This window comes from Galleria mellonella, unplaced genomic scaffold, assembly GCF_026898425.1.
Source record: "Galleria mellonella isolate WM207_F2 unplaced genomic scaffold, CSIRO_AGI_GalMel_v1 utg37, whole genome shotgun sequence".
NCBI classification, from domain to species: Eukaryota; Metazoa; Arthropoda; class Insecta; order Lepidoptera; family Pyralidae; genus Galleria; species Galleria mellonella.
The window spans coordinates 489,541-511,075 of NW_026442087.1; the positions used below are offsets into that span (position 1 = coordinate 489,541).

At 37.5% G+C, this 21,535-nt stretch overlaps 2 protein-coding genes across 3 annotated transcripts in view; both read left to right on the forward strand.

The window, feature by feature from the left end:
* The window catches only part of LOC113515586 (myosin heavy chain 95F), a 69,507-nt gene extending 66,717 nt beyond the window's left edge, over window positions 1-2,790 (forward strand). Inside the window, exon 26 of the mRNA XM_052897584.1 lies at window positions 816-2,790. The gene's annotated coding sequence lies outside the window, so the exon portion shown is untranslated. The remainder of the gene's footprint in view (window positions 1-815) is intronic.
* A 1,155-nt stretch (window positions 2,791-3,945) lies between these two features.
* On the forward strand, window positions 3,946-21,273 carry LOC113514135 (nuclear envelope integral membrane protein). Of its 2 annotated transcripts, none has more exons than XM_052897538.1 (8): window positions 3,946-4,234; window positions 4,476-4,597; window positions 5,650-5,863; window positions 6,995-7,161; window positions 7,946-8,161; window positions 8,595-8,719; window positions 9,909-10,100; window positions 19,096-21,273. In XM_052897538.1, exons 1-8 carry the CDS (start codon window positions 4,147-4,149, stop codon window positions 19,262-19,264), a joined length of 1,293 nt encoding a protein of 430 aa, XP_052753498.1. In that variant the 5' UTR covers window positions 3,946-4,146; the 3' UTR covers window positions 19,265-21,273. The 2 variants fall into 2 exon arrangements, with proteins under 2 accessions (XP_052753498.1, XP_052753499.1); XM_052897539.1 differs by having other exon boundaries at window positions 3,949-4,234; window positions 9,909-10,070.
* The last annotated feature ends 262 nt before the right edge of the window (window positions 21,274-21,535 follow it).

Genomic DNA, 21,535 nt, shown 5'->3' on the forward strand with positions numbered 1-21,535 from the left:
ATATATATATATATATATATATATATATGAAAGTCCTCTGGTTGTAGGTTTCTCAGCTGCCCCGTCGTAGCTTTTTTTATCTCATTTATGTCCCCCAAATGCCGCCCCCGAAGTACCAATTTGGTTTTTGGGAACAAGAAGAAGTCACACGGGGCCAAATCCGGCGAATAGGGGGGGTGTTCGGTCACCGTAATGGAATATATATTGGGCAGGGGCATGAAGAATACGCCCCTCTCGCGCCAATTCTGGACGAACTCGTGCCACACGAGCTTTGAGGCGTCTGAGCAATCGACGTAGAATTTTCCATCAACTGTCTGGCCTGGAGGGACGAATTCTTGATGGACAATCCCCCGAACATCGAACTCTTTCTCGGCCCTCTCTGAATCTTTTTAGCCACTTGTGGACGGTTGGTTCCTTCACAGCATCATCCCCATAAATATATATATATATATATATATATATATATATATATATGCGCTTATACTCCTCTTTCTCGCATTACTTTTATACGAACTTTCCGGACAGTCCTCGTATATATATATATATATATATATATATATATATATATATATATATATATGAGCTGGAGGACGCCTATGCCAGGAGACACACCGAATTCAGATATATATTATAATAAATAGAAAGGAAAAATGTCTTACTAGGGTTATAGTGAATTCGGAGTAAAAGGGCCTATATATATATATATAATTATTTTATATATTAGTAGTTATTTTATTGAATCAAAACTTTTCTTTCAATTTTATAATTGTTTCCAACTCCTTTTATCTTAATAATACTTTTTCTTATCTTTACAGATACATAACATTCCTGAAAATAAGTGAAGATGCGTAATAATATTTAAACAAATTGAACTGTAAGTCGTACGGTCAGTATTGAACGTCGATAAATAGTTTGATGTTATTTTTGTCGACTTGACTCACGGATACTTAGGAATGGCAATCCCATATTAAATATTTTAGATATATAATAATATATTAATAGTGAACTTTAGTGCTTTTAACGTGCCTTCACAAGTTCCTAGGCGAATTAGTGCAATATACAATGTAATCAATGAAGTAATCGTACAAAATCAAAGGTTATCCATAAATGAAACTAAAACCATAGATATAGAAAAACCGTAATGGCGCCAAAGTGCATAGATCAGTTTTGTCTTCAGAGACCGAGAAAAAAAATTTACAATGTAGATATGTGGCGCCATCTATTCTATATTTCTTCAAATTATGTTCAAAATGCAAAGAACATTAAATTAAAAACTTTATTAGTATGCAATTACTATTAATGCATAGCTATAGCTTTATAGAAGCCTTATTATTGTTACACTGACTTATACGCAGTACGGTACAAGATTTTATATTAAGTATTTATTTTTGTTTATACATATATACATATGTATAAGGATTCGTGTTACAGGCAGCTTACTGATGAACTCGCTCGAGTGGAATGTGCGATTGTTTATAGAAAATTTTAAGTATTCCTTTAAAGATTTCCAAAAGTATTTTTAGTTATTATATTGAAACAGAGAAGTACAATATGAGGTTGGGTGCTGGATGAATTATGTAATAATTTTACTAATATATAAATGAATAAAGTTTAATAGGTTTTATACATACCTATATTATTGTATTGTAGATTAGTTAAGTTATATGAATTAAATTTTGGTGAAAAAAAAATAAACTGTGATTTTAAAAGTACATAAAAATTAGAATTCAAAATGTAAAAGTATTCAAAATATGAAGCGTCGTATTTTAAAAGTATTTATTTGAGCATTCCGTTGTAATCATCAAGACTGGAATTGCACTTTTTTCACTAAATATTCTTATATTGAGTGTAATATTTACTTTACAGTATTTAAAAGCAAACATTCCTTATGTGTTTTATTTTTCAATGTATTTTTTATATTCTTTTTGTATAATACGAAGCCATCTATGTAATTAAGTACAAGTTTTCTAATACAACACGTCTTTCGTTGATGCCTTAAAACTTAATTTGAAAAAAAAACATGAATTGACTGTGTTCGATCTATGTATATTGCCGTTCCGGAAAAAAAATAATGTTTTCCGCTTTATTATATGTATCTGTCAAGTTTGCTGCATTCCCACTAAATCGGGCTCTACAAATTGATTTACAGCACATGTATTGCCACAAATGTTTAGATACGGGATAGTGCTTGTGAGCGCAAATACTGAAATTGAATTTGATCGAATATCAAAAATGCTATATTACATTTTTTTTTAAGTTTTCATGACATATCTTTTAATCAATATTAATAATTTCAAAAAATTAAAATAGACTAAAACCTACATATGTACGAATCAATATATAATACATAACAACATTATTTATTTTATTTTTACTATTTCTTTAGTATACATACACACTAGCGTATTACACTATAAAGATATGGCAAGTAAATTTTATACGAGACATTCCAAAATTTCTCGTTCGGTCTGACAACCATCACCGCTGATATGTGGCACTGTAACTAATTTTGTAGTAGGGTAGGGTATTTAGTAGTTAATCGTAATAGTAAAGCAAAATTAAGTCAGTCATATGATACAACCACATGAAATTGTACCGCAAGTGAATTAGTGCCTTGTTTTAAATTTTTATGATTGTAACATTAATTTTAAACATGTAGTAAATAGACGAAAGACAATTGTACATAGTATAAGATGTAAGTGCCTTATTGTTTGAAATAGTTTACATACATGACCACTGTATTTTCATATGTTTTTGCTTAACCAAATAAAAATGAGAATGTATTTATGATTTTTATTGTTTCTTTTTTCTTTAAACCCAAGTCCCTTACAAAGACAATAATTTTATGCTATCTCTGTCTCTACAGAAGCATGGGGGGCGGGGGACAGTGGCGATCTGCAGTGTGTGAAACGCCCTAATATGAGTCCTACATGGGAATAGACAATACAAATTGCAAAATAATTATCAAAATCAGTTCAGAATTGGTGACTGAATATTATGTACTTTATTTTATGGTGCAGATAATAAATACAGATGAATGTGAGCTTATCCCATTTTTAATTCGTTATAAAAACATCCTTGAAAACTCCACAATTTTACCTTACAATATTTTATGATTTTTTTTTATGAATGAAATGATAAATGAGGAAGAAGCAAGTCAGTTGGTCTATTGTAACGACTTCAACAATAATCACGATGGTTTCCAGATGGAACCGTGAAGATGTCGACCTGATAAGATTTATTGCTAGAAATGGGATTACTAATCCCCATTACTAACAATCCATTCTCCACCAGTAACTGATAATATAAGCATTTGTTAATAACATTATGTTTCTATATGTTTGTTACTTGATATTTTATTACGCAGGGTTTTTTTTTAATGGATGATAATGGAATGGTAACCCCGCCATCGCTATCGGTATACACCGGCGTGGCACCAGTGAAAGGTGACAGGTAAGGATGAATGCAGGTCAGTTAGCCCATCCTGACGAATTCAATTAGAATTAACCATAATGGTTTCCAGGGGGAACCACGTGAAGGTCGATCTGACAAGGTATATTGTTAGTAATGGTGTTATTTGACCCCATTACTAACAATTACTTTTTCCTCTCATTACGCAGGGTATGGAAACTCTGTGTTATGAAAAACCAGACAACAAACAACAGGAGATAATAAAGCATTTGGCTTTCAGGATAGATGTATCTTAGTGATTGATGTAATTGTAAGTTGCTTTTATTATTGCCTATTAGTTTTTTGTGCAATAGATATAGTTGTATTGTTATATATATTGTGTATATGAATACATTATAATAATAAATAAATAAATACAAATAGTCGTGCTTTACTCCATTGGATTAAAAAATATAAATATCAATGTCATATATGTCAATTAAATAAATGTCAAAGTTGTATAAAAAAAAAACTGCTTTGACATATTGACGTCTGCGGTGTACTCTGTGATTACTATAAATCAAAATATTTTGGTGATGTTATGGCATAGAATTATATTTTTCCTACGATTCTGTGTCAAAAGGTACAAAATTCTCACCAATTATTAAATAAAAGTATGTGTTATTGTATTAGCCACGCTCGCGTACAGTACGAAATATTTATTTTATAGTATTCTCTGAAATATCACTGACCGCAATGGATTTCAGCGGCTGTTTTTTAATTTTGTCATTATTGATAATATACTCGTTTTTAATTGTTGAATCTAGCTCATTAGCTTATGACGGTAAGTTCTGTTTATTTTACTATTAGTGCGTTTAAAAAATACTAGTTTTTACCTGTGAATTCGTCCATATAACTGGGTGAAAAAATAACCTGTCCTTTATTCCAAATACTAATATACCTAATTTCATGATAATTGTTCTCTAAAACGACTCACCATTAAAAATAAGCAAAAATTTAAATAATAATTTGACCCACCATTATATTCTTATTTATGAATAAATTGGGCCAAATTACATTTTCAGTGCACTGGCTTGGAGGTGCTACAGTTATTGAGCGGGATGTGCCAACCTCAAAGCAATCTGTTGACATATACTGTTATCCTGGCACTTCAAAAAATTTGTTTACTCTCTGGCAAACAGTTAAGGTAATTATATAAAAGTAATTTCTTTTTCTCTTTTTAATCAACTTTTAAAACAAGAAAGTTCTCAATATGGTTATATTTTTTGTGTTTGTTACTTTATAGCTCCGTCAGTTTTAATACATTATCTTCCTACCCTTATCCCTATTATTGTTTGGGGTCGGCGTAATATGTTTTTATTCATATTACAAAAAGATTTGGCTTTTAGTTTTACAACTGGTCGCCTGCCTGACATCAACCTTCTTCAGTTGTAATTAAATTTGAAAAATCCTTATTTTATCTGAAAGTTTATATGTACAGATTGGTCCTATAGAAATTTAATCAAAATTGGTTCAGTAATTCAGTTTGTAATAAAAATAACTGGTTTTGCCACATTTCAAATAAGTTTTTTTTAGTGAAACAATCTCAATTGACGACACTAACTTCTATATTTCTAAAAATATAATAAAAAAAAGTATTGAAGTCTTTTGAATAGTTGATATCAATATATAAAAGAATATTACAATTACAATACATTATTGAATGGCAATTTATGATGAGTGCCACTCAGCACAAGTAAAGGGTCTTGCTAGGTTTCCATATGAACATTTTTAATGTTAGTTCCTTTAATATATTGCTAATTGTTTGAAATAATTTTTGACCAAACCCCCTAACTTAATTTGTTTGTATATTATATACATTACATGTTAATATGTGTGTATATATTATATGCATTATTATGTGCAGTGGAGTTACTCTTGAAATAAATTCCAATAGAGAAATATTGGAATTGAAACCTTTCACACTCTTGATTTGCAAAACTAACACCATAACAGTTCCACATTATTCTGACAGATGTCTATTAGTGTAACTTGCCAATGCAAACCATTGCAAATCAATATGAATTATAACCTAATTCCTAATTGTTGTTTATACCTGCTTCTTTATTGCATTTATTGCGGGTAGCAGAGCTTTTTCATCATGAGTTCTGAGTGTGTATTTAAAATTTGTGTAAATAAGGCAAAAGTTTAAAATTAACTAAATAATTACTTCTCATTAATATAAAAAATCTCTTACAGTTTCACTTGAGAATCAAAAATGATGAGTACAGACTGTATGTGGGCAGCAGCCCTGAAGAAGTTTACAAAGAATACACTGAAGATAGTTACGGATGGTCGGTCGTCAATCCCTTTCAGAAGAAAAACCAAAAAACAGTCTCGTTGGACCTGTTCACACCCACATGCATGGCCATCAATACTAAACTGAGGCACAGTATTGAATTACAAATTATAAGTATGTACTTTTATAAACAAATTTAAATTCAAACTGTTTTCTGTACTTTTTTAATACAGTTATTTATTTTATATAAATACATATAATGTATTTTGTGTATGTTTATATTAGTTGAAACATAAATACTTAAAGTAAAAAGTATTATTATTAAGTATATTAGTTTTATATATTAAGTATTGCTTTATGAAACATAAAGTCAATGGACGCATCTCCTACCTGTTTTTCTGTTTGCTCAATGATTGACTGCTGTTTGCTCAATGATTGACTGGTAGAGAATAACATTTGGTGCTAAGTCCATCAAATGTACATACATTTATACCATGCATTAAATTTTAAGTATGAAGTAAAGTGTAAAGAAGACTAGTGATCTAATGCCAGACAATGCCTTGAGCAGTTACATGACGATTGCCTTATCTCGATATATCTGTTGGACCACTGGTAGGACAGAGTTATATAGGTTGTGATATTATAAGCTATGACTTGTTTATTGATGTTTTATCTTAGATTAGTATTTATCTGTTTATCATCTTTGTGACTAGAACATGTTTACTGACCTATTTATACTACATGTATACTGAATTTCATAATAATTGATTTAGCCATAGAGATACTAAGAGGTGCCTAACAAAACAAACTCACTTTCACATTTATATTAATCAAATTAAGTAAAAAAAATATGAAATGACGGTCAGTAAACAAATCCCAGTCCCATGAAGTCATGAGTAAAAGCTAATCTATACTTATAATAAATCTGTAGAGAGGTCCATTCTGTACATGAAAAATATTTCCAAAATAACTATCAGTGCGTGATTAGTGATCGATAGAAACAAAAAGTACTCAACGGATTTTAACGAAACTTGGTACAATTATTCTTCATACTCCTAGGTAGATTATAATATACTTTTCATCACGCTACGATCAATAGGAGCAGAGCAGTGAAGGGAAATGTTGGGAAAACGGGAGAAGTTACTCCATTTTTAAGCTTCCATCGCGTGTGCAGCCTTAGTGGCCACTTTTTAAAATGTAAAAATGTCCACCCGTGCAACGCCGGGACGGGTCGCTAGGTGTTAATCAATCATTCACATAAATCGAGCTTCTGGTGTGTTTATATTATATGTACTTATTTTCCAGGAGTGGACATTTGGAGGATTATACTCATGTTCCTTGGTATAAGCGTTATATTCTCTTCCAAAGCGCTAAGTGGTAATCCAGTATTTTTCTACCTATGTGGAATATTTATTGGAGTGTTTGCGTCCTTTATGGTACTTGTATATTATGTAAGCAAGTTATTACCTAAGGTGAGTTGTCTTTTATTAAATTATTCTTACAATTGTTGTTAATTAATAGAGGAATAGAATTGTAAAAACCGCATTCAATTTGGTGCAATATATTTTGGATAATGCGAGAACCAACATTCAAACATACAGACAAAATAAAAAAAATATATATATATTCTATTGCTATTATAACTACACATACATCTTAAATATGTCCTATTTACCTGTCTGTAAATCATATAGTTAAAATAATCATTTAGTTAAAATTTTATATTAGCAAAATGTGGTCCTTATGTGTACCAAACTTAATAACAAATATCCAAATATCATGGGAAACAAATTTAAAATCTACAAATAAAATGTATAAATAAAGCATGACGTAATATATCGCCGTGTAAGTCCCGGCATAGAATGGACCATCCCTTCCTTTTCCGTGGGTGTCGTAAGACGCGATTAAGGGAGTTTATGGTGGAGGGATGGGCAATAGCGTACCTTTAAAACATTTGTAAAAGCTTAACTGCAGTTGCCAACCCGACTGCCAAGCGTGGCAACTACTGGCAAAACTCACCTAATGGGGAAGGTTTATATTCAACAGTAGATAATAACGGTTAATGGCTGAAATAATATTAAAAAAATTATATATATGCTTTCAACTGTTGTAAAAGTGGATGGTTGCGATGTCCCTATGGGATATCGCATGTCTTATGTGCTTACTTATTATATTATAATAACAAATTTATACTATGTGGCATACTAATAAATATAAACAAAGAAATAGGATTAAATGCAGAACATATTGTTACAGAAAACTTTAACATATGGCATTCTGATTGGCGGATGGACGGTGGGTGTGTATATATTCCAGCAAATATGGGAGAATATCCGCAGCATAGTGCTGTCATATCAAACGTATATGTTCTGGTATACATTGGTGGTCAGCTTCGTTAGTTTCCTGGTTTGCTATAGGATAGGACCACCGAAAAACCAGAGGAGTAAGAACCTCGTCATGTGGACTTTACAGGTGATTATTTTTTTATTTTTTATGTAGTATTAATGTGTACAATATATCCTTTTTTTTTATACAACTTAGAATGGCAAACAAGCTGACTGCCCACCTGATGGAAAGTGGTAACCGTCGCCTATAGACATGAGCAGTACCATGGACATAACAGAGTATACTGTTTCGCCCGTGATACCCCCCATGCGTTGCTATTCTTGAGGATTTACTTGCGTTGGATTTGCGTGAATTTACTGAGTACAGAGGAATAACACCTGAGTCCGTAGCGTCCCTCTTAAAACATTACCAAAGATTAACTGTGTGTTGCCAACTCGCCTGCCATGCGTGGCAACTACTGGTAAAATTCCCATTATGAGGAAGGACGAAGGAAGATTCAGCAGTGGACAGTTAAATGGCCGATATAAAAATAAACAATCTATTTATTAAATTGTTTCAGCTTGTTGGTGTATTGATGATATTCTTCAGTAGCGAATATCAGGAGGCCTCCGCCGCTGTGATAATTACCTCTCTAGTCATTAAGTACTTCCCCGAGTCATTGTTGCGCAAAATACAAGCTTATTGGTATGTATTCATAAATCCTTATTAATTTTATAAATAATAAGGAAAAAGGGGGGAAAGGGATTGTTAGTAATGCGGACCACTAGTTCCATTGCTAGCGATATACCCTATCAGGTTGACCTCCACGTGGTCTCCCCTGGAAACCATCGTGCTGAATTCCTGGTGTAATCATCACGATGGGCTAACTGACCTACCTTATTCATTCTCACCTATCACCTCAGTGGTTAGCGCAGGCGGGGTTACCAATCCATTATCATCCATCAAAAAAAATATGTAATTGACTTTATTTGTTTAACTTATAGCGCTTTAACGGCTTTATCAATCACTATGATATTTAGTATACACATACTATATGGAATATAGGTTATAGGCTACTTTTTGTCCCGGTCACGCGGACGAAATGGACAGTATAAACTAGTAATTTTAATAAGTATTACATATAATGAAATGGTGAATAAAGCTAGCAGACTACATTTGTAACTAAAATGACAATAACAGAAAATTATCACTTAAACAATTTTGTAGTAAAATATTTATTTATTTATTCATTAGTACAAATATGTGTACATGGCGGACTTAATGCTAAAAGCATTCTCTCCCAGTCAACCAAATATATTGTTACAGGGAAAATATGAGTTGTATTCAAGTATTTTTCAAGAAGTAAAAACGGCCCTCCTGATTGAAAGTGGTAACCGTCGCCTATAAACATGAGCAGTACCATGGACATAACAGAGTATACTGTTTCGCCCATGATATCTCCCATGCGTTGTCGTTCCTGAGGACTCAGGTGTTATTCCGCTGTACCCTGTCGTATTCCATGCCCACTCTTCTAACCGAAACACTGCCAGACAAACACAACTGCTTTACGTTAGAAACACGAATGGGACAGAGGTGCTCAAGCAAACGACTTTAGTACAAAGTCTCCCTCTGGTAATCTTTTCACAAAATGAAGATTTTCTCTACATATGCTACTCTATCCAGAGATTATTTCGTAATTGGAATTGTTTATGTAGAAACTCTAAGATTATCTGGGATATAGCTGTTCTACGTAACAAGTTCCAATTATACTTATGAATGATTTTTAAGAATATCACGCAAACTCAAATTATTTTAATTCAGAGTAACAGTAACCCAGAAACACAGAGAGTAATATATAGAACAGAGAATTTAATACTTTTTTTTATTTTCTCAGGCGAAGAAAATTCCCGCCAAAACCTCGTCTCCTATCCAGCGAGGAGTACTACGAACAAGGAGCAAGAGAAACCAAGCAGGCGCTAGAGAACTTGAGGAAGTACTGCTCGAGCCCCGACTGCGCGCAGTGGAACATCATGCTGAAGCTGAACGACTCAAGAAGGTCAGGGTCTATGCTGCCTGGCAGGTCCGGGTATGGCCTCATGCTGCGATTATAATAACTTGTGGTTCTGCTGTGAGGAAGCTGAATAGTTATGGCCTTCGGTTTGAAGGGAGGGGTGTGATAGTAACATTACGGAGTAAAGAGTAAAAACACTTTCATCATATCAGCCTTTAACTGTCCACTGATGATCATAAGCCTTCCCCTTGAGGCGGGGGGGTTGCCAGTAATTGTCACGCTTGACAGACGGATTGGCAATCGTAGTCAGATTTTAGAGATGTTTTAGAGCAGGGCCTTGCTGTCCATATTTCGCCCTCTCTTAGTCGGCTTAGTCTCACGACACCCACGGGATAGGAAGGGGTGGCCTATTCTATCCCGGGACCGGTGTAGATCCTGGCATAGAATAGGCCGCTCCTTTCTTTTTCGTAGGTTTCGTAAGAGGCGAGTAAGGGAGGGCGAGGGATAGGCAGCAGCGGTCCTCTTAAAACAACTCTAGTTAGCCTAACCGTAGTTAGGCTAACGACTGCTGGCAAAACCCTTTAAGGAAGAGGTTTATGTTCAGTGGTGTATAGTTTTGGTACACAAAAGACAAAAAAAGGAGAAGAGGAAGACCAAATAGAAGATAGGTAGATGATATTAGGGCCGAAGCAGGTGGAATTTGGACAAGAATTGCTAGCAATAGAGACCATTGGAGGCAGTTGGAGGCCTTTTGCTAATAAGAAAACAGACAATAGCAATTAAATAAATAATAAGTTGTTATAAAAAAAAAAAAAATTGTCTGAATATGATGATGATTATATAACAGATACACAAAAAAAGATACAAATGATTTGAGAATCTCTATTTGGCGTGAATTTACTGGGTACAGAGGAATAACACCTGAGTCCTCAGGAATGGCAACGCATGGGGGGTATCATGTACGAAACAGTATACTCTGTTATTATTATTATTTTTAAATTTTACCAAAATTCTCATCTCCCCTCTTAAGGAGAGGAGATGGCAACTAACCCCCGGCAGAAGCACAGTCGGCCGGGGTTCAGGGCCCCAGGGAGAGAAACCGGCGTACAATGCGGGCAGAATCTAAGAGCACCGCTTTCTGCATCTTTCCCGGGAGTGAGCCGCCTCGGAATCCCAACCGTCTGAGATGTTGTTCCAGACTGGTTGGGATAAGACCGTTCACCGACATAACGATTGGGATGATTTCGGTAGATGTCACCCCCACATTTCGGTCACCTCGTGAGCCAGGTCGAGATATTTTCTCTTCTTCTCGGTTTCGGCTTTCACGAGGTTCTCGTCATGCGGTATGGTGACATCCACCAAAAACACCCTCGAAAGTGCCCGGTCCATCACCACGATATCACGTTTGTTCGCAAGAACGATCCTGTCCGTGATGATGGATCGGTCCCAGTAGAGCCTGACGCTGTCGCTTTCGAGGACCGGCTGTGGCTCGTACTTATAGTACGGCAACCTCTCATTCTATATATAGAGCTAGCTCTTATGGAGTATTTTGGCTACCTGGTTGTGCCTGTGCAAGTACTCTGTGTTGGCTTGAACAACCCGAAAGCACATGTCTGAGTGACTCTCCAGGATGGCGACATGCTCGACAGATGTCCTCAGTGCCATCCTTCAGAATGTGCTTTCTATTAATTGTTCGTCTTAACCACCTGATCCTGTATTGCACAGACAAAACCCTCGGTCTCTCCGAAGAGATCATCGAACTGTAGCCAGTGCACGGAGGTCTTCGTGTTTACGTACGGCCCGTGAAGGGCTTTGAAGAACCTTCCGTGCAACTCCTTCTCTTTCCATACGGCCTCCCGCTGAGAGGTACCCAAAACTTCGGGTTTTCGCCAGTCCTCTTTAGCCAGAGAAAGAGGGGTGAATCCTTTGTCACATTCTATGACTTCTCTATGCAAACCCTCGTCTCTTTTCTCCAGAAAATATGTCCTGAGGCTGTCAATCTCGCGGTTGTGCATGGTCTTAACGCTTAACAAGCCTCGACCACCAGCTTTCCGCGGGATATACAGCCTCATGACTGACGATTTCGGGTGATGCATTCTATGGAGGGTCATAGTTGTGCGGACTTTCCGATCCAGGGCTTCGAGTTCGGTTTGAGACCATCTGAGCACGCCAAAAGTGTAAAGGAGTACGGGTATGAGCCGTCATAAGCTCGGATTTTATTGGCGCCCGACAAAGAACTTTTCAGTACTCTTGTAAGGCGCGCAAAAAATTCCTCGCGGACTGACTGTTTCATATCCGTCTCCTTCACACCGATGTTTTGTGACATGCCCAGATACCGGTATGTTTCAGCCTCGGAGAGGGTTTTAATATTAGAGGGATCTGTGGCGATCCCTTCAGTTTGAGTGCCGTCCCCTCTGCACATGGAGGACCGCGCACTTGTCTATTCCGAGCGCCATCCTAATAGAGCTGCTATATCGTTTACGATATTTAGCAGCTCCGTCAGGCGTTCGACAAAAATAGCAGTTTCAAGTCATCCATGTACAGAAGGTGAGACACTCGTGTACCTCCTCTCCGATACTGAAATCCAGTCCCCGAATTCTCCAGTAAAGTACTGAGTGGATTCAGGGACAAGCAAAACCAAAGTGGACTCAAACAATCGCCCTGGAATATTCCTCTCTTTATCTCTATCCGGTCAGCGGTATCCGTCAATCGCTCGCCCTGGATAGTCAGGATCGTCGTCCACTGCCTCATGCATTCCTCCAAGAACACTCGAACTGTACCGTCGATCTTGTACAGCTCGAGTATCCTCCGGAGCCATGAATGGGGCACGGAATCGAACGCCTTTTTATAATCTATCCAGGCGGCGGAGAAATTCCGACGGTTCCGCTTGACCACGTGCCCAGCGACAGCATCAATGAGGAGGCTCCTTCGATCCGCGGCTTCATTGCATCCGTTCTCTAGATAGGATCTTATTCTCGTACACATGACGAGAGATCTTAGCGCTCAGAACGGATGTTAACGTCTTATATATTGTCGTAAGACAAGTGATGGGGCGATATTTAGATGGATCCGCGGTATCGTCCGTCTTAGGAGCTAAATGAGTGATCCCGGTTGTAAGGAAGTTCGGGAGCGTCCTGTTTTCGAGGGCACTCTGGAATTGCACGGCTAAGGTCGCATGGCTGGCCGAGAACGCCTTTAACCAGTAGTGCTGCAATCCGTCGATCCCCGGACTTTTCCAGTTCGGAGCCCGACGGATCGCGGCAACCACGTCTTCCTCCGTAATGGCAATGGCGTTCATCGGCGTTATTCGAGCACATGCTTCCTCAACATCGTGCATCCATGCGCCCTCCTCATGTTCCACAGGTTCAGACCACAGCTGTCTCCAGAAGGCGACGAAATTGGCTGTTTCGGGTCTTTGTCCTGTGGGCTATAGTTTTGGGCGCTCCAAGTTCCTATAAAACTTCCGTTGATCACTCATAAAGAGGCGATTTATATATACCTCTCAACCCTCTCAGAGTACCGTCGGAGTCTTTCCCCCATGCAGCGATCTTCTGCTTCAGTTCATCTATGCGCTCCGTAAGTTTGTGCCCGAAGTCCGGCTGGAACAGACGTACACCTGTCCCAGCAAAGGCCTCTTTTACGGAGCGCATAATTCTCGGGCGTGTGTTGCCCTCCCTGAAGCAGAGCAGTCTACCAATGAGGACTCTGGCCTGGGCGATCCGTCGTTCAATCCTTCTTTTCCAGGCTGGTTTCATATTATCCCTTTGGATATTACGTCCAGCCAGGGGCATTTTTGCGCCGGTATATCGGCATACTGCCAACGCAGCGCCAAACAGGATTGAACTCGTCTCTCCCAGGTCACCGCTGCCCTCAAGGTACTGGGGCAGCAGTCCATTTGTGGCCTCAATGGCATCCCGCGTCGCCACATTTGGATATATCCGGGGAAGCTTCGGTCTCTCTTCGAGGGGAGTTCTTCGGATCTCTAGAATCGCCTCCTCTAGTATGCTCCTCATATGCTCTATATCCTGGGAAGTTGTTCCGTCCGCATCCGCTTCTGAAAGCGTTTCGGCAACCACCTCTACGCTAGGTAGCACGTCTGAGATGGGTTGCTCTACGGTCGCGGAGTTTGCTTCTGGAACAACTTCACTTCGCAATCGTTCGAGTTCGGTCGCGCTAAACATACCAGAGCGCTGTATGTACCGAACTCTGTCGGCTAGGTTCTGTTCCGAGACGGTTAGATCCGGTAAAAGACGCAGAAACTCGCGGTGCATTACTGCCCGGTATCCTGTTCTGCCTGTTTCTGTCCCTGTAGCCCTGAAGAACGCACGCATGAGGTCCTCATTCATGGCTCTTGTCCACCTCATGCGACGTGTACCACCAGTGGCGGGCACCGATTGCTGGGCCTGTGACGGCCCTGCCGGCGCCAAGCCAGCTGATGTCGATGGCGAGGGGTCGGACCGGCCAGGTGGTGGGGCCGGTCGGCTGGCTCGCATTCTGCCGCGCCTACCGCCAGTTGTAGACGCGCCCCGGCGACCCCCGGGCAGCGACCCTATACTCTCTCCGTTATTATTATTCGCCATCTTTATTTTTGCCATTGCCCCTTTAGCCGCGTAGGTTTAATTTATACGCGTGACCGCCTTCCACGTATATATATATATATATATATATGGAAGGCTTATTATTATTATTCTTTATTATCAGGTACTTAGCCCATAGAGGTACAATTGTATTACAACGTGCACGGATAACATATAAAAATATAACAATCAAAACATACAAAAAGAAAAACATAAAAATTAAAATATATGTAGAAAATTTATAATTTATAAAAAGTAAAGTAAATTAAATAATAATATAGCAAGAAGCAAGAGAACATTATTTAATGTTCCTGTCTTGGTGCACGGACAACCAGTACTTTTGAATGGGACTGTTCAGACACTGGGACAATGTGCTGAGGATTTCATTCTTTGAATTCCGAATGTGAGCCCAGAAATTTGCTACACGATTTCTTATTATAGCGAAGTAATCATTCACCCTGGACTCCGCAAACATGCCCGACGCACTACATATTTCGGAAGCCTCATCAAAATGCGGTATGCATTATTATACTGCACTCTAATGCTGTTCCGCGCACTTTTGGTGCAATTTGTCCAAAGCTGACATGTATAGAAACATTGACAAAATGCTCGAAACAATGTCAACTTCACATCTGGACTGCAACGGGCGAACCTTCGCGCGAGCATGTTGCAACGGACGGCCAGGGCCCTTCGTTCTCGTTCCACATCTCCGTCATCGCGAAGATCCTCTGTCACGATATGTCCCAAGTATCTGAACCGACCCACTCTTTCCACTGCAGCGCCGTCTATAAAAACTGGCAGGATCCTCTCCGGTCCTCTCCCAGACCGAAATACCATCATTTGTGTTTTTTTTAGATTGTATTTCAGTCCATGACTCGATGCATAACGTTCACAAATTGCTAACAATTTTCTTAGTCCACTGATAGAGGGACTAAGAAGAACCATATCGTCAGCGTAGCTTATACTATTTAAACAAGTAGTTCCAATATGACAGCCTACTTTGGCGCTCCTTAGTTCCCCTATCAGGTCATTTACATATAAATTAAAGAGGTCCGGTGAGGTCAGCCCTCCTTGACGAACTCCGCACTCTAGTCTATACTCACTAGAGGTGGTGCTGCCCCATTTTACAAAATTCGTCTGTCCACAGTACCAGACCCTCAACAGATTAATAATTCTGTTTGGTACAGCTGATAAATTTAGTTTCTCCCACAATAAATCATAATTTACCAGGTCGAAAGCTCGACTTAAGTCTAAAAAACACGCGTAAACTGACGTACTTCTTTCGACATAATAGTGAACGGCCGATTTAAAACAAAATATAGCTGAATCTGTCGAGAGTCCAGGCCTGAAGCCAAACTGCGCATCATCTATTTTCATACTACGCTGCAGTTCTGGTTGAATTAATCTTTCGAGTATCTTACCAATAATTGTACCTAATGATATGGGTCTATAATTGTCAATATTCGAAGGGTCACTAGTTTTATGTTTCTGAATAGGTACCACTACAGTTTTCATTAGATTCTTAGGCAAATAGGCCGAGTTAATACAAATATTAAATAAGTCAGACAATACATGAAAAATAATTTCACCCGCATGTGCAATGTGCTCCACACTTAGCCCGTCAAATCCTGGAGATTTACCACGTTTCATTGCCCGAACTACTCGAGCAACATCGTCTGAACTAAAATAAAAAAATTCATTGTCTACATTTTCGTTAACCGTACGCGTGCACACCGCAGCACGACATGAACGACGTTTCACAAGGAAATGGCGCGAAAATAAGTCAGCAATCGATTTGTGATTGTATTCACCCTGTATACTAGCCGGTATACTTGATCCATAATCAAGCCGTCTCGTGCTTCTCCAAAATTTACCAAAGTTTTTATTCGCCTGGTGCAAGGCTAATATATTCATTTTAATTTGATCCTCATTATTCTGGCACCACCTCAACTTGTTTTTAAAAGCCTTACGAGTATCAACCATATTCTTATAAATATCGCCCGTCACCGGCCTACCACCCAGCACCCAACACTCAAAATAAATTTTGGCTGTTTGATGTAAACGTTTTACGTGGTAGTTCCAACCTAATATATGTTTGTTCTTTTTCCGTGCACCTCGACTTACATACTTTATTGCACCATCCTGTAGAATTTGTACTATATTATTATAATAATTGTCCAATAAAAATAAATGCTCTCTGCAAAAGCGATTATTACAACAGTTGACACATTGACTAGACAATTTAAAATTTTGCAATCTATCATAACAATAGTCAGAGTATAAATTTATTTGCTCAACATTCCTTTCCCCCCAGCGAACACCACACAACACGTCATCTGTATTATCAATTATTATTTTCTTAGCGACAGTACTGAGTTCACACAAAATTATTAGCGGGAGATGGTCCGACCAGTACACACCGTAGTCCACACGAGCCGCCGAGACAGTTTCACGTGCAGCAGCTGTCACCACACAATGGTCCAACCAGCGCCTTGTACCACATCCATCGTTCATATGAGTATAAGTACTATCATCTAGCAACTCTCGATCAACACACACTAGTGACTGTTCTGAGCAGAATGACAGTAGCTCGTTACCAAACCTAGATACAGGATGTGCATTGTAGTCTCCAAGCACGTAAATAGCCTCCGTTTCTGCGTCATTTATTATCGCCTGTACACTTCCCAAGCAGTTAGTAAATTCTAGCAAATTCTCTTCCCTTCCCTCATCATATGGTAGATAAACACATATCACGACAATACTATGCCCATCGACATTAATTTGCACAGCAGCCAGTCTGTCACTAGGGCACTCTATAATAGACACTTTCGAGAAAACAGACTTACGCCACATCAGTGCAACACCTCCATAGGGTCGGCCTTTCAATAACCCAACGGATGTGTCCACAGACGACTTTGCAAAACATCCAAAGTCCCTGTCAATCTCATTCACAAAATTAAGATCATGAGGAAGCAACCATGTTTCCTGCAACGCTAGGATATCAACGCTCTTACACAAATCTCTAATCTGGTTAACAGATCTCTTTATCGATCTACAATTAAAAGTAGCCATGGATATAGATATCTTGTTAGATTTATCCATAAAGTGTGTTATTAGAAGCGGTACGAATCACTCGTTCTCGATAACGTCGAAATACCAATCCTACTGGCCAGAAACTAGAATTTAGGAAGGTATTTATTTTATTACTTGATATTTTAACCTTAAAAGAATTAAATGACGTCTCTCGGTTTTGTTTGAGTAGCTCAACATTAAAGCATTCTTCCCCCATATCCTGAATATGAGCCCTTATATTTGACTCCGTAACAGTTTTTGATGCCCTTGAAATATAAATCGAACACTGTGATTCAGCTACTTGAATTTTAGCCGTATTTTCTAAAGTACCACGCATATTAATAAGTTTTTGTTTACGTTTTTTATATTTAACAATAGTGAATTGCTCACTATTGTTGTTCTCAAGAGTCTCATTAGATGTAGGTATTACCATATTTTTCGACATTAACTGCGCAACCACTCCACACTTCCCAGTCACTGCATTCGCAGGCGATATTGTACCATGTATGCGGTGCCGCTTACGAGCGCTTTTCGTTTGACTCGACAGTGTCCGGTGAACAATATCACGATAGGTCGGTGTATGAACGGTGTCGGCCACGTCCAGCGTGCCGCCGTGCACCGGCGACGGCACAACGACAGGCGGTAGCGGGCGAAGCTCTGCATTAATACTCCTATTTCTCGTCGGAGTCGTCGGACTGCTATTTATCCTTGTGTCTTTATCTTGCTTATTTATCGTCATTGATAAGTGTAATTCAGTTAACTCGGAGCTAACTTTCGTCTGAAATTCATTTAATTCTGTTCGCATCATAGACATATCTTTCAATAGACGAGTCACATCTACATAGTCAAAGGTTACAGACGGTAGGCGACTTAGGTCACGCGCAACGAAAATTGGTTGTTTGTCTGGATCCACTTCTTTAAGCACTATAATGATATCTTTCACATTTTTCTTCTTCTTGTCGTCGCCCTTTCTGTGAATGTTCCTGGATCCATTTCCACACGCACAATACAATACATTTTTCCCCGTTTCAATTTCAGAATCTGAATAATTCGAAGCACATATTTGCATGATACTAAGTTCATCCAAAATGTCTATTTTGTTTTGAATAAATGCTAAAAGTTCATTAATTATTATATTATCCGCCATCTCTTAATAACTTAGACCACGCACTCGTACATTATAAAATGCTATTATTCCGCGTATACAAACAATACGTCTACCTTACTACAAAACGTCTAGCGAACTGAATGTTATGTCCATGGTACTGCTCACATCTATAGGCGACGGTTACCACTTTCCATCAGGTGGGCCGTCAGCTTATTTGCCATTCTAAGACAACTTAGACAACAATTTTATACAAATAAAAAAAAAATTTGGAAGTTGGATACAAAATCTATTAAAAGAAACGCAAACATTTCAGATTCGCTAGTTTCGTGGAGGGCAACTCGCATTTGAGCGATGAAGAGATACTGGACTACGAGTCGTACGCGTTTTCCCTCGACAGGAGCAGGAAGCCGGCGCCGGTGGCCAACTCGACGCGAAACCTTGATATATCAGATGATGACTCCTCAGAGTATGACGAGATTTGAACTTCACTTTACCGGGAGGGGCGGGGGGATGATGTCTTTGATTATCTATATATATGTGTCTCTTTATATGAGCATTAGTCCTCCCTCTCTAAAAAAATACACCAATGCTCCTAGTACACGCACTAAGGTAATTAGGGCTGGATCGATAATGTGATGCTATTAAATGGTGTGGTATTTTTTTTTAAACAAGATGTTTCATTTTAAAAGATTCGATTGCACAGATCTCAAGTGTTTCATATTGTTATTAATTTTATTGTTTTTAAAATACAATGATTTGGCTTGAACTTATATTTATGCGGATTTTTCTCAGTTTATGTAATCGATTTAATATTATTGTTTGTAACTACTTAATATAGTTTGTACTAATTGTGGAAGAATATAATCTCTTAATCAATATATATGAATGTACAATGTATGCAAAGATATCCAGCTATTAAACCATAAAGGATCTGAGATGAAGAATATGAAAGATGTTTATTGCATACATGTTTCAATATGGCCTAAATGGCTTACTGGATTTACAAGAATGTCATTAGGTTTTATTGTGTGCCAACGAGGGATATTTAGTTTATAGTAATTTTTTTTTTTTAATCTAACGAGAGATAAATTTTGGTGTAATTTTTAGTCAGGTCATAATAAGATCCTTACATGTTGCGAACCCATATGTGTCGAGCCATTATATAGCTTACGCAAAGGGAAAATTGCTCGTTGTCTTATGCCGCTCTTTAATTATTGGAAAGAGAGAGAAATATAGGCTATATGACGACAGAATAAATATGGTGGCTATTGACAAAAATATATTTTACCGTTTGTGATTTTCAATATGTTGGTGATTTATTATCATTAAAATATTTTATGCTCTTGAGATCGATTCTGAGGGATCATTTCTGTTAACATTTTAATTCGATAATTTCGTGAAATTACTGTTTTGTGGGCCATCATAAATGAAATTTATATTAGTTTTGACTTAAATCTATTAGAAATTTAGTTCATATTGGTTCTTGCAATAAAGATGTCTTTTTTAAAAAGAGATTTTTTTAGAAAAAGATTTAGTAAAAGGCTCTTCAGAATCGACTTCATTAGCTCTCTAAAATTGATAACAGTGGGTAATTACTATATAGTGTCCTACGAAAATAATTTGTTCCTAATATACAATAGTACGTTTTAGAATATTATTTTTGTTTACCTGTCTTAAAGACGTGAGTGGTTTGGGTAATTACTTCAATCGAATCTCTAGAAACTGATTTGTTCTGTAAATATGAGCCATATAAATCGACAGGGCATAGCCATGTGCCACATAAGCGTGTTATATATATATTTTTGGTACAACAAATGCTATAATGCGATGCCACGCGAATTCTAGTTAACGTATATGAGTTACGAGCTACCAGTGTAATTCTTATGTTTTGTAGCCCTACTCTATATACTTTTTTTTTAAATCTTCATAAATGAATTACGTTAGATATTTATATATAAATTTCATGTAACTTTAAGTCAGAACTTTAACTACAATCGCTTTTTTTTCATAATGTACATTTTAGACTTGGATGACCGTGGCAAGGCAGTATATGAAATATAAGGTAAATCTTTTTTGATATTTCAATCTGTCATATTCCAAGAGGTCATCATATCTGAAATCTGTCATATTTTTTGAGTATAACAGATTTCAATCTGTTATATTCCAAAATCTTCTTATTCAAAATGTTTTCTTATTGTTTAGTCTTTAAAAATATAAAAAAATATTCACTTCTTGTTATATAGACCTAATCCATGAAATATATAGGGTGGTAGGGATAGGTTGGCCAAAACAAAAACAGCTGATTCAGATGAATTGTTTGAATCAGATAGCAGATTATTTTCCCACCGAAAATGTACCACAGCCAAAACTATTCTTAGTTTTGACGCCGCAATGTATTTGAAATTTTACGATACACACGACTCCCGATATCTACATAGCACGGTCAATGGTGTTTCTGCGTAGGTAGTTTCGTACGCTTGTGGCGTTGCCTGTACATAGCCGATATCGCGGGTCGCAGTAGGATTTTAATACGAATACTACATTGTCTCTGGTATTTTTTAGTTTTTCACTATAAAATATTATTTCTTTATGTCTTAATTTTAAATAAAAAAAAAGACTTGTAAATATTCTAGGAAGAATTTCCACTGGTTTTTAGTTCAGAATAATGGTTTGAATTTACTGTTTCCATCTTTACCAATCTGTTCCTTAGATCCCTATATTTTAGAAAACTTTTTAATTTTCTTTTCTTATAC